This window comes from Leptosomus discolor, chromosome 8 (assembly GCF_034619465.1).
Source record: "Leptosomus discolor isolate bLepDis1 chromosome 8, bLepDis1.hap2, whole genome shotgun sequence".
In the NCBI taxonomy this organism is placed as follows: domain Eukaryota; kingdom Metazoa; phylum Chordata; class Aves; order Leptosomiformes; family Leptosomidae; genus Leptosomus; species Leptosomus discolor.
The window spans coordinates 29,211,486-29,225,734 of NC_141398.1; the positions used below are offsets into that span (position 1 = coordinate 29,211,486).

The 14,249-nt window shown below is 38.7% G+C and overlaps 1 protein-coding gene across 1 annotated transcript in view; it reads left to right on the top strand.

Annotated features, from left to right (window-relative positions):
* EXOC2 (exocyst complex component 2) overlaps positions 1-13,943 on the top strand; it is a 113,877-nt gene extending 99,934 nt beyond the window's left edge. The window contains exons 23-27 of the mRNA XM_009948124.2: positions 3,797-3,852; positions 6,972-7,094; positions 9,403-9,464; positions 10,917-10,976; positions 13,806-13,943. Coding sequence (XP_009946426.1) covers positions 3,797-3,852; positions 6,972-7,094; positions 9,403-9,464; positions 10,917-10,976; positions 13,806-13,899 — 395 coding nt within the window. The 3' untranslated portion in view covers positions 13,900-13,943. The remainder of the gene's footprint in view (positions 1-3,796; positions 3,853-6,971; positions 7,095-9,402; positions 9,465-10,916; positions 10,977-13,805) is intronic.
* Positions 13,944-14,249: the final 306 nt, after the last annotated feature.

Here is a 14,249-nt window from a genome sequence, read left to right on the forward strand (position 1 = left end):
GTCAGAGCAAACCTGTTACATGGTTACCTTTAGTTTCCAGCCTAAGTTTACTGATGGTCAATTCATTTATACCTTTCTTTCTTGTGCCAGTATTGTTCTTCAGCTTAGCTAGTTCTCCCTTCTCTCCTTGTCTGGTTCCACTTACTGGCATTTTCAGAGTGCGGTTGCTTTTTTTTTTTTTTGTGCCTCTTGGGTAGTTCAGCTTACCAAGACAAGGTCTTTTAGACTATTAGATGCTGTAATTAAGGCAACTACAGTTCCATATACATGGACTGTCTCTAAACTGCATAGCTTTGCACGGTTTATGCTGAATTATCTGTTCTTAAACTGCAAAACCTGTCTGAGAAACTGAGGAAATACTTAAGCTTGTGTTGAGCCCCCTGATGCTGAAGTCGTAGCAGGACTGGACCTGCTGTGAAAGGTCACGAACACCTAATTACTGCTACTGGGATTGTAAGAAATAAGTTTCTTTAAGCTCTCGGTTCACCCATTTGTCCTTGTATGTGATACAAGGAAGCAAGATAAAATATGTCTGCTTATGCCCTTTCACTGAGGTTTAAGTTAAAAATTTTATCATTCAGCTGGGGCAGGCTGGTAATATGTGACACTAAGCTACTTCGGTTTTACCGTAGGTTCCATCTCAATGCCATTTAGTCAATTCATTCTGAGTTCTTCAGTTAGAAGACATAAATGACAGGTTTATATCTTGGTTGTGCACCACCAGACAATGGTATCTAACGCCTGGTGCTACTGTTGCTGACATCAGTATTTCATGCTAGCAGAAATTAACAGTACCCGGTTACAGTAATTCAGTGACTGATTCTTTAAGAAATACATTCTGGAGACATAGTTGATAGGCAACTCTTACTCGCAGAGTCAAAAGTTGTTAAATTTGGGTGCTCTCAGCAGCAGCAGACAGAATTAGCAGCTCCTATCTGGAGCCAAGTTGCATGAATGCATGAGCAGAGGCACGCTACATCAGGAGCTTGGGCGGGATGGGTGGGAAATGAGGATTCTTCCTTGGAACCACATCACCCTCTTACACAACCCACCCACTTCAGTCTGTATACGTTCCAGCTTTTCACTCGCCTCCTTGATAACACTTCTTCCCAGCTCAGCCAGCTGGCCTCCTCTCTGTGGGAGACACATCTGCCCTCTCTGACATAGCAGCCCCTTCTCTGTACTTTCATTACGGTGCCCCAGCTGTACCAGAGTTTGAGTGAGATGCTTCATTAGAGAACAATCAGTTTGGACAAAGAAATGCTGCTTAATTCATGAGTGACATTTTGATTACTAATGAACGTGCTCTGGTGGTGCTCAGGTATCCATAGAGAAGGGCAACTGTCAAAGTCTTAATCTTGTGTGACATTTGTGCAAAAGTAAAAACACACAGTTTCCACGTGAAAGATCCTGCTGTCACGAGATGAAGCCAGTAGGCAGCCAAAAGCTGAATACTGCATAGGTTTGCAGAGCAAAATCAACACTTTGCACCCTGAGGTTAACTGAAAACCAGCTCCCAAATTTGCCCTGTACCTCTTGACATGATTTGCATACCACCATTCGGTGCCTGGTCGAGTTGTATTTGCTTGTGGAACATGATACAAATTTTGTCCTCTGCAATATGAAGCCTGCAGAGAATTTAAACTGGGGCAGAGTGAAGTAGATGAAGGAGAACAGTAGAGGAGGAAAAAGGAAGGGGGTGTTGCATTTCCACATATACCTGTGATCTTTTGGTGTGGTTCAAGTAGTGGTGTGTAGCATTCTTACTTTGTTTTGCAGGTTACAGGGGACGAGAAAAAAAGCCAGTTTCATAAAATTTCTGGTATTGCTCTATTCCTCCCTCCCTCCCTTTCTTCCTTGTTGCAAAAAATCATTAAGATAATGAGAAATTATAAGCTTGCAACCTAGTATGCTGTGCTGTTTGACTTCTTGTTGTTTTAGTTTAAATGGGAAGAGTGACTGAGATTTTTCAAGGAAAATAATAAAGATAGCAAGAACAGGTATTAGAGATGTTTTGGAATGTGTGGGGAAAGGCTTGTGTTTTTTCTTAACCTTGTCCAGTTATTTGCATCTCTTCCAGAGTAAAAATAGAACATTCCTCCTAAAAAGCTCTTAATTCTTTTGTGCGTTCAGAAACCAAACTGCTTTTAGTGAGAGCAGTAAAATAGTATGTGACGCTTGCCTCTTTGCTATGAACTTTTGAAAGAGACTGTCTTGATACACAGGGCTGGGTGCAGAGCTCGGCTACATCGCACATTGGAACAAGAGTCGCTAATCAACGTCTCTCCCTCTGCTTTTTCCCAAGCACCCTTGCTTCAACAGGAGACCCTTGATCCCTCCAGGAAGCACCCTCCAATCTAAACTCTAGGCTGCATCGCATCACACACTGTAGATGCAGGCAATGAAAGCATTCGTATGTCATGCAAGGGGCTCCTGTCATCCCTTTATCCTACTCTTAGAAAAAGTTTGTCTATATTTATCTAAGAAAGAAGTGTCTTCTTTTTAGATCTTGAGGCAACTTGTGGGACCAGTGGTTAAAAAAGTGGGCACAACTGAAATGGCAGTCGTGAGACGCGACTGTTCTCCCATAGAATAACTCATTATGATGATCTCGGGTAACTCCTTTTAAAGCTATTTTTTGTAGCAGGATTAAGTTGTTGCATCGGTGTTATCTGAAGAAAGGTGGAGCAACTAAGATGAACTGATTAGAGGTTCACTTTGTAATTTTTATAACAGCAGCCCTAGTTACACTGATCTCTGAGCTGTGTGGTGGTCTCACCAGTCTGTCCACAATTCTGATCTTTTCCTGTCGATTGAGTATACTGAAGGGAGTGATGGGGTGACTGCACTTTCTCTGATTCATGCTAGAGTAACTGAAATCAGAAGTTGAGGTGGTGTGGATCAGTAACCCCCGCTCATCACCTTGTGTTGTAGTTCCAACATTTATGCGTGCTTTAATGAGTTAAATGCTTTCTAAATTGCCTTTGCCTACAAAGTGGCCAGAAAAGCAAATGAGGCAATTTTTTATTTTTGCCTACTAGGTGTTACATAACTGGAGTGCATGTCTGGGACTCCAGAATAACAGCAGCATAGGGGCGTAAGAGCATGTCCTAACTGAAGCATACCCTGCTGGATGTCCTTCTGCTTAGAATTTCCTTTTAGTATAAATTGACAAACATTTCATATGCTTGGTAAACAAAATGCTTATTTGATTTTTTTCCACCCTCCCCAAGAGGAAATTTCTACTAAGGCATGACATCTCCCCTAAACTGCCATGAGTTAGTATCTTCTGAAATGCTTTCAGAGAAACAAGAGTCCTTGCTATTTCTATCTATAATAATTTACAGTCAGAGAAGCTGATATAGTAGTAAGATCTTCTTGAAGACTGTTGTACAAACAAAACCCCTTGTCTTCTCTGTTTCTTTAGAACTTACAAGCTATAGTACATGCCATGGTATGTGTATTCTAGCAAGACATCCAGAGTTTATTTTTTAATAATGCTAGGTTTTTATTAAATTGAAAAGTTGGTGAAATTGGGTTGTCAGAGAACACCACCACTGAAACAGGAACCTGCTGGCTTTTTTAACCTTTTGCTGTAAGGAAATGTGCCTTTCTCCATTTGATTTGAAAAAGGAAATAGGTGGTGTGGCTATGGAACTTTCTCTTTCTGCCTCTGATTGCAAAAGAGCTAGTGAAAGAATGAAAATAAAAAGTACAGTATTGAACAGTAGAATATTATGGCTTTGTTGAGACAACAGAATGAAAGTAATTAATTAACCTTTTTGTTTTGTTTCAGGTGTCAGAAACTATTTGAAAGAAGCATTAGTGAATATCATTGCTGTGCATGCAGAGGTGAGAAAATCTTGAGATTGTTTCATGCTTACATTCATATGAATAATTTCAGTGTACTTTGTGTGGTAAATCCTGGCTTTCATCACCCCTAAAAATGGTACTTCTGTTGAAATGTCTTCATTATAGGTGTAGGTGCTTTGGGTTAGGTTTAGCCACCCAGCTATGCAACTGCTAACTTTTTTAAGGGCAGGAGGAGATGAACAGTTCCTGTTTATCCTCCGTAACACTCCATTACACCTTTTTGTTTCCTCTATCTGATGAAGAGGAAAGCCGAAATCTAAAGCTCAATTCTTCCCTTTTCATGCAGTTTAAAGAGAGAGAGAGAGAGAGATGATGCTCACTTTCTCTGATTAACTTTATTTTCCACAACATATGAAAATGAGCTTGTGCTTCGCTTTGGAAGAAATGTTCAGCTTATGCTAGTTGGAGTGAAAAGGCAATATATGTCATTCTTGTACATAGGATAAAAAGTGGAAACCTAAAACCAGAAAGTTTTATGGTCTCTGTACAGCACAAATTGTGTTTGAAATACTTAGGTAGGTAATGGCTTATGATAGGGAGTTCATATTAAAATTAAAATATTATTAAAATAATATGCTTGCAGAGCTGCAGTTATTTGGCCTTTTGTGATAATATGCAGGAATTTTCTATAGTCCTTTAAATTGCAGCCTCTGTTCTACATACGCCTTCCTTCTAATCATCAAGAGTATTACCAGATTACTGTTGCTCCTGGTACAAGAATTAATAGTAATATTATTCTTACCTTTCAAAATACGACAAGTATAACTGCTCTGCCTTTTCCATCTACTTAAAATCTAATGAGATTCACTTGAGGTTTTTGGTTTTTATTCCTCCTTAAATTACAAGGATTTGTATAAATTAAAATATTTTCAGAAACTTTAAATATCACTTAAAATATTTTTGATTCAATTTCAGTATTTACTTATAGCAGTTTTCACAGAAGCATTGCTGATTTTACCAAATGCTTCCAAATCAGCGAATAAGCAACACAAAAAATATATACCAACATCACATTCATTTTTTAATGTTGTTTTTCAGTGTAGTGGAAATTAATGTAAATGAAAATGAGATCTTTTGCTTTAAAAAAAAGTCAAAGGCATTTGTGACTTATTGAGCTAATTCTGTAAATGTGCATACTCATTAAATTGCTGCAGCAGAAAGGCGCACTGCCTTGCTGACTTCATTGAGACCGATACTGATTTTGGCCCAAATAGTGTTGCCTCGTAAATTTCTAGATGTGAAATATTACAGAAATATGAAAACATGCGTCAAGATGAAACTCCTATTTCCACTGTTTTCTGGTGAAATTCTGTAAGCTGGGTCAGATTTTAAGTTTAGCAAGGCTGCAAGTTTCTGTAGTTTGAAACAGCAAAAACTAACTGTGAGCTGAACAGCAAGCATGGACTGTAGTGGAAAGAAAATTGTTCCTCTACCTTTGAATTCAAATTTAACTGAAATCAAAATAAGGGCTTCTTGTTGCAAATTTGTGATGATTCACCATTGCTGAGAATTTTTTTTCCTGGATTCTACATAGTAACTTTGAGAGTACTCATTGTGGGCACAAATATTCTCTTCTCAGTAGAAGACTTTTGGGCATGTTCCTGGTATGTTTGTGTTGAATTGCTCAGCAATATTTGCTGCTGAATAAGACGACCCCTTCCCAAATCGTTACTGGTTGTTTGCTTTTTTTCGTACCATACAGCTAAGTATGTCACTTACTTAGCTTTTGTGTGTCAAAACAGTTAAAACAAGCTGCATGTTTGAATGAACAATGATAACAGCTGATAGCTGACATGTATGTGGTCAGTGTACTTAGCCTATGGTGCAGACCTGCCTTTTGGTATGGTCAGCTTTATGGGAACCCGGATACATAATTCATTACTTAAATCGCTGAAAACTGCGTAGGAATTTTGCATTCTCTTTTTTTTCTCTCCCTTAATTTAATTTTACACACGGGTATGAATATCTTCTGTCAATTACTATGTTTCCTTGTCAGACATGAGATCTAAACCTCAGATAAAGCAAAGGTATTCTAGCAAACGATCATTCCACTACTTAATTTTTTACATCATTTTAAAGCAGAAATCAGGGGGAGAAGTGTTTAAAAACTCTATGCAGTTCATTTTTCTTGTTTAACCCTTCCAGTCACATCTTCAGTTCCTTGTGTCATCTTCTCCACCAACCCTGTGCAGTTTTAGTGCAGCTTTATCATCACCTTTAAGTCTTGACACAGGTTTGGTCTGTCTAACCTATAATCTCACTTCCTCCTATATTTCAGCCTCTTGGCCTGCATTTTCCCCAGTTCTGTGTAGAAAAGTCATACTTCTTTTTGTTTTTAATTCACCAAAAATTTCTCGCTTCCTTAAAGCTCCCTTTAAGGAAGATTGGTTTCTTCATGCTTTCCTTCAGGCATAGATCTAATGTTTGATTTTTGTGTTGCAGTTGCTATTCTCAACCTCAAATGGAGGATCCAAATACCACTTTAAAAGGGTATACAAATAAGCAGTCAAAAGGATTGTCTCAGTACATGGCAAAAATAGTAAGGTGTAGTGTTTTTGCCAGGGAACTAATAAATGGTAGCGGTGGAAGAATATAAATGAAAATCCATTACACCACCATACTCTCAAACCCTTTCCAAGGCTTATCTCTGCCACAGAGCATAAAGACGCTAGCCATTTGACAGTGGTCAGACGTAAAGGGTTCTAGAAGAAATAACAAAATACATGGGTAGAAAGTGGCTGAATATGTAATTGGGTCAGTCAGTCAGTTACAGAATCCCAATATGTTTAATTAAAGGTGCTATCTATAAAAGAGCAGTGTGTGTACTGTGTACCTGACTACCTGCATCCATCAGCTGAGAGCACATATTTTGATGTCTAGCTGCTTTTGGGCATTGCAGGAAAGTTGTCATAGTCACATGTCATATAGCTAACATTGCCATTAACAGGGGTGATTGGTCAAAGCGCGGGGCAAGCATCAAAAGAAATCATTCATATTCCAATCGCTCTTGAATGTTTTGTTGTCCATTGATGTTACTGTAGAAAATATTTCTGTTAATATAGCTATTGTGCTCATGATGCTTCTTTCATAAAAATCAGGTGTTTACCATTTCCAAAGACTTAGTTCCTCGGGTAATGTCAAGGGTTGTGGAAGCAGTCTCTGAAGAACTGAGTCGACTGATGCAGTGTGTTTCATCCTTCAGCAAAAATGGAGCTTTACAGGTACCTGAATACTTTGTACTGTCAAACATCTGAATCTAGAGAACTTGGGAATAACAGAGAGGTGTAACCTGTGTATTTGGATTTATTGTAGCACTGAAAGCAAGGAGATGAAAAGGATTAGTATACGGCCTATTTCAGATTTATGGATGAATACCCTTTGGGATACTGGTTCTTGGGTTTCGTTATACTTTACTGTTGCCTTTGGGTCTGAGTGCATAAAAGATTACCTATATCCTATGAGATAAAAAGCATCATCGTGGTATCTGTTTGAAATGTCCTTAAATACTGTCTTTGACCTGTCATCAAAAAATGACTTTAAAAGAAAAAACAGTTTTATGGTATTTTGAGATTTTAAGATCTTGAAAATATGATGCGGTAGGATCTTGCAAAACCAGACACTTGTCTGTTATTCTATTTCTACATCAGCACTTTGTTGCAGCACAGGTAGAACAGATACTCTTACAGTGCCTTCTGCATTTACAGCTGGATTGGTAGTTGTACTTGCTATTGGATGGGTTTCAAAGGACTCTTAAGAAAAACATCTTTTTAAAAAAAATCCCGTTGAGTCAATGGTGCTACATCTGTAACAGGCAAGAAGAGCAATCTCACGATTTTCATTGTACCTGACAGCATTCTTGCATTATGATGGGAAAGTAATTATCCAATTGCAAGCTTTATTTTCCAGTTGCTGGTAGTAATTGCATCGGACAGAGAATTAATGTAGGAAGATCACAGCCAAATAAGATTGACTGCCTATTTAAAACCAAATCAATGAATAGCAACAAAGCTACCTGTGTATCATTTTTGTTTGACTAGACAGCCTACCATATGAACTTGCTGCCTAAACCCATAATTGAAAGGATTTTCTTTCCCTACTGTAAATTTTTCACTCACGGTCGTTTTATGTTCTTCTGAACATAGAAAACCCTGTCTGGCAGACAGCAGCAGTGTGAGAGTGATCTGAGCCTGGTCAGACTGCTCAAAAAGTACCCATTCCCAAAGAGAAGCCTGAATCTGTATTCCCATATCACGTGACCCACAATTTTGCAGGGTTTGCCCTTCTACCACACTTGTTTAGACTGTGGTAGTTGACTGTGGCACTTCCCTATGGTACTGCTACCTCCTAAAATGCAGGAAAGACTCCAGTATCTTATGTGTAGGACTTCAAAAATGCCAAGGCTGTTCAGCTTGAAGCACCATACAAAAAGAGATGAAACATTCTGTGGTGAGAAAAGCATTTCTTACAAGTATAAAATTGGTGGGTGGCTATGTCGTATGTTGTGCCAGAAAGTTCTGTTACTAAAAAAGCATAAATCTCAGCTGGCTTCCTGCCTAGGGGAGAGGTGAGGGGAAGACATAAAAGCCAAAGCCTTTCATTGGAACTGAAATTAGATGTTTGTGTTGCATTATAAAATGTTTTGTTTTGGAAGATTCATATCGTATTAGTTGGGTCTAAATGTAGATCTGTTTCTGTAATGGCTAACTGGATTAAATTTTGTCTTTATGGTGAACAAGAATAGAATATGAATTTGGATGAAGTTCACTTTATATTTTTAAATGACTTGGAAGTATTGATCATATGCAGAATGTTTGTTTCATACGAAACCTGTGATGATGATGATTGCTTTTCAAAGACTAAAGGATGACCTATGAAATTTGTTTCATCTTTGAGTTCATTCTCCACCATAGTTTTCCTAGGTAAAATTTAATACCTAGACACACAACACAGTGCAGGAGTAAAATCCCTAAGCTTGTGTGCCCACCAGGTGACAGACAAGAAACAGAGCACAACCATTCTACTTCCTCATCTGATGGAAAAAAATTAATTCAACAGGAAAACCAAGAATAAAATGTGTATTGACAGATTTTTGTACTCTTGTGGTTTCCTTCCTCCCTGGCCAAGCCTTGCTGTGAGAAGTTAAGCTCACTGTATTTAATAATTAAAAAAAAAAAAAAAAGTTAAGGTTGCATCCTTCTATCTTTCTATCACAGTACAGAAATATGGAACAGAATTAAAGATTTGTTACTGTTACTGAGAGACAAACCAATGTTTTTAGACTGCTACACAGTGACCGTACAAACAGTTTGGCTTGAGCCAAAAGTATGAAATCGTTCCTTTTAGCAGTCTCCTGACATAGCAGCGTGGCAACAAACAATACAGGAAACAAACTGTTAAAAGCCAAGGCTGCTTACAGCTGCAGTGTGTAATAGTATTTGCCCCTAAAAAAGGTGAAGCTTTGGGACACTGGTATTCACTTGATGAAAGGACATTGTGTCATTGTTTTAATATTTGTATTTCTGTCTTTAGGCAAGACTTGAAATCTGTGCATTGAGAGATACCGTGGCCGTATACCTAACACCTGAAAGCAAGTAAGATGTGCTGTAATGTCTGTTTTTTCAGTGTAATGGAATCCTTGCTAAACGTGCAAAATCACATAATGTAAATTAAGGATTATGAAATTTTGCTTCAAATAGAATATGCGATATACTAGGTAAATATACAAAAAACAGATTGCAGGCAAGGTTTTATCAGTTGAAGGAAAATAATTACTTTTACTTGTTTTTTACTTTTAGACACAAACTAGTATTTGCCACCAAAAAAAAAAAGAAAAAAAAAAAAAAAAAAACACAAAAGCTGCTTAACAGCAATACATCTGCTGAGGAGAATGATGCTAAAACAAGCCAAAAGCAGATGTTGCTGAGTTTTATCCAGTTTTTCACAGCTTCTCATAAAGCACACAGCAAAGAACCTGCGAGACACATCAGAGAGGCTACAGAACTGGACACTGCCAGGATCCCCTTATAGGGATGTGGAGAATTAAGGCTCTTCACAAGCTTGTACAATACCCTACTCCTCCTCCACACACCGAGTCAGAGAAAGTGAATTCACTTTCGTGCTGTCTCTTAGAATGAAGGCTCTCAGCAATTTATCATTTCTCAGTGAGGTGCAAGACCAAAGATAAATAGTGTGGGCCACACTTGCATATTAATGTAAAGGGAGAAAGAAAAGCCTTAGCAGCATCAGTGACTGATGGAGTCAAGGCATGTGAAAACAGACTATGATAGCTGTCATCAGTTTTGAGTGACGTTGACCGATTGAAATTTCTAGGTGATTATGTTGGGGCTTGGATATGGGCAGGTTCATTCATTGTTTTAATAGCCTATGCTTCGTTACGAACGTGTAGTGCCAATCCTGCAGATAACAATTTGGTTATCTTACCTGGTCAGCATTTTGTAGGAGAAATTGCAGGGCTTGATGGCCTAATGTGTCTTTGTAGTGTCACATGTAGTGTCCTATTGTGTCACTGCATTCTGTTTCAAAAGACTTGCTTCCCTATCTTGAGTATCCAATAGCGGTGGAGACTTCTAAGTGAAAACTGCTTGGCACTGGCTCAAATTGCATAAAATGGAAGTGGCATTTGTCTCCAGCTGGCATAGGGACAAAGCACAGAAAGCCAAAATCAGTGTTTATCTGTGCTTTGCACTCTGATGGTCACTTAGTTTGAGGGAGAAGGCAGGCTTGCAGCTGTCTAACTCTTGAAGAGTCCAGGATGTCAAGCACACTCTTAAATCAGATGCTGATTAACGTTTCCTGTTAATGTATGATGTACATCACAGTAGGAGTGTAAAGAGACCTTCTTGAACCCATGACCACTTTATGTTCAATTTGCACATGCATGTCAGGTCTCAGGTTAATATTTTATTAATTTATTGAAATAAGAATGGATAAAATACAGCATATCTCTATGGAATTTATAGAGAGAAACTGTGAATGCTGAGATTTGTACCAGTGGAATATAAGTATTTTTGGTTTCCTTGCAGTTCAAGCTTTAAGCAAGCTTTGGAAGCCTTGCCTCAACTCTCAAGTGGAACTGACAAAAAGTGAGTGTGATGCACCTTCTTGTCTTCTTTCTGGTCTCTGGAGCTATTGCTTTTTACTTTTGTATCAGAACTTTGTTATAAGAGGGTTAATGTTCACTCCTCTATTTGACCTTCTGCATTATGGAGCAGAAGCCTCTTTGGACAGAGTTAAGAATAAACTGAGTCCTTGTTCATCATGGCCTATTAAATTACACAGAAGAGCCGATAGCTTTGTGGCATACCCTTCTTGCCCATCCTAGTCTTATCAGTTCAGTGTAGTTTTGTATTTATTTTGTAATTCCAGTCTATTTTAGCTTTTCTTGTTAAAGTTTCTGTGAGGTCCGTTGTCTTGTCTTACTGAATTTAGCAGCAATAAAAAAATGGCCAAGGAACAAAGTCCAAGCTTTTGTCAGCTGATACATGGGGAACTCTCAAAACTGGGCTGTTTAATTTTAAAAACAAGAACGTAGGGTCTGTGGTTCTTTCTTAACATCAGGAGGAGGAGTTTTGGGTTCCTCATTCCCCACTGCAGCAACCTTTGACAACCAAGCTGCTCTGCTGCATCCAGCCTAGTATATGGTAGTCTGGTTTACAAGCATAGCTTAATAGAGTAGTATGGTAAAACTAGGATGGATTTGTAATGATTATATTTGTATAAGTATAGAAGTTTTGAACTTGAGATTGGTATTATGGTACTTTCAGGAAGTGAACTGCATCAAATTGGTTTGAACTTAACAGTCAGATTTTAGAATATTTTGTAGACACATGAAGAGACTGTGCAGCCCATAGTCTGCGGACTGTGCCTTCTTCCAGATGTCCTCTGTATATTTATTCAAACCTACTCCTCACTAGCCCTGACAAGTCTCAAATTACTTCTGTACCTCACTTAGCTCTCATGCTTTATTAAAGATAGGAATCGGTTTTGAGTAAGGAGAGTTCTTTCAACTCAGACTTTCCAAAACACCTGTAGAATTTTTTTTTTTTTTCACTTAGTCACAAGCATTTGAGCTTCATGAGACAGATGAGAATCAAGAACTGCATCATTTTTACATCTGCCTTGGAGCTCTGAGCCCTAGACAGTGCAAAACTTGTTTTGTTTCCCAGGTCATTACACCATAATTGTCATCTTTCCAGGCAGCTCATTGTAATCTACACATATTTGTGTAAAATAACACACGTTTGTGCACTGATTTAGAGCTGTTCATTTCTGTTCATTCACAGTCATTAATGTGATACTAAATGATGAATGTGGCCATAGGCATCTTCCAGAGGATCTACTGAGGAAGCAGATAAGATACTGGTTTTGTGATTCAAGTTGTTCTTGAGTTTCTTTGGGTTTTTTTAACATACAGTATAGTTTCTTCTGTTACGGCTGTTCAATAATCACGGCTTGCCAAAAAGTTGAGGTGGTACATGTCTGTCTCTATTTTTGAAATAGAGCAAAAAGTTCAGAAAAGACATCTTTCCCTAGAATACAAGGAAAATAAAACACACAGGCAAGACTGTAAAACTTCATAATGCATCTCTTGAAAGAGTCCAGTACAGAGCCACAAAGATGATTAAGGGGCTGGAACATCTCCCTTATGCTGAAAGGCTGAGGGAGCTGGGTCTCTTTAGCTTGGAGGAGACTGAGGGGTGACCTCATCAATGTTTATAAATGTGTAATAATGGGTCAGGAGGATGGAGCCAGGCTCTTCTTGGTGATGGACAATGATAGGACAAGGGGCAACGGGTGCAACCTGGAGCATAGGAGGTTCCACATTAACATAAGGAAAAACTTTTTCGCTGTGAGGGTGACACAGCACTGGAACAGGCTGCCCAGAGAGGCTGTGGAGTCTCCTTCTCTGGAGTCATTCAAAACCCGCCTGGATGCGTTCCTGTGTGACCTACTCTGGGTGGTCCTGCTCTGGCAGGGGAGTTGGACTAGATGGTCTTTGGAGGTCCCTTCCAGCCCATAACATTCTGTGATTCTGTGTGATCTCCACTGTTACAAAATTTATCTCCTACAACAGAGCCAGCAACACCCTTGGTCCTACACCTGTAGTTTGTGCATTGTAATAAATATTATCCACTGCACCAAGTACATTGGCTGCTGTGTAAATGTAAACAAACTATTGTTATGTGACAAAATGAACTCATCCATAGTTTGTTATCTGTAAAGGACAAAAGCACATGGTTGCCATTTAATTAATGTTTCTTCTAGAACAGTCACACCTTCTCTGATCTTTCAGCCATGATACTTAAGAGAAATCTACAAAAGACCTTCCAAAGACAAGTTTGAGAACTGAAATTTGCCATTCAGCTACACATGAAAAGCCATTGCCTTGGTAAGGGATACTGGGTTTATGGTACATAGCCTGGCAGTTCCTGGAGTTTCCTTACAGAAGTATCTTACAACCCTCTCTAACAGTCCTTTTGTCACTGTGTTTTTCAAATACGTTTCTCAAGAAGGAAGGAAAGCCATATAAAGGGCTATTTTATCACCTTAATAAAATCTCTCTGGCTAAGTCCTTCTCTGGATGCAGATCATCCTGACACGCTTGGTATACTTCTAAATGTCTATAATATTCAGATATTAGATTAGATCAAATTTTAGGCCCTTTATTTATAGAATCACAGAATGGTTTGGGTTTGAAGGGACCTTAAAGATCATCTGCCATGGACAGGGACACCTCCCACTAGACCAGGTTGCTCAAAGCCTCATCCAGCCTGGCCTTGAACACTGCCAGGGAGGGGGCAGACACGTTTAAGCAGACAGCGTGCTTGAAGTCACAGACAGAATAGTCAACACTTTTGATAATTGTTCCCTTTTCAGAATCTGTCAAAGTTGTAACTGTTTTCCTTTTACAGGTTACTAGAAGAGTTACTAAACAAATTTAAAAGCAGTATGCACTTGCAGCTGACCTGTTTTCAAGCTGCTTCGTCAGCAATGATGAAAACATAGACAACGACACAATGCAGGCAACCCAAAAGGCAAATGTGCTTAAAAATCACCCATTTTTTCTGTACTACTTCAATTCCTTTGAAGAATCAGAAGAAAACAAAAGGAATTTCACTGAAAAAGAATTATGAGATACAACTCTCTGAGTAATGATATGGGGTATCCTTCTGAGTGAGACTTGTGGTCACAAATAACTTGATGAGATGGTTTTCTGTCTGCTGTATTTCATTCTGTGGAGGGGATTAAGCCAATTTTGTTTACATACACTTTTCTTGGCTGTGTGTTCGTGAAGAAATATTCATTGGTGTGCTGCACTGTTTCATTTGTTAAAATACATTGAAATGTATTTTTAG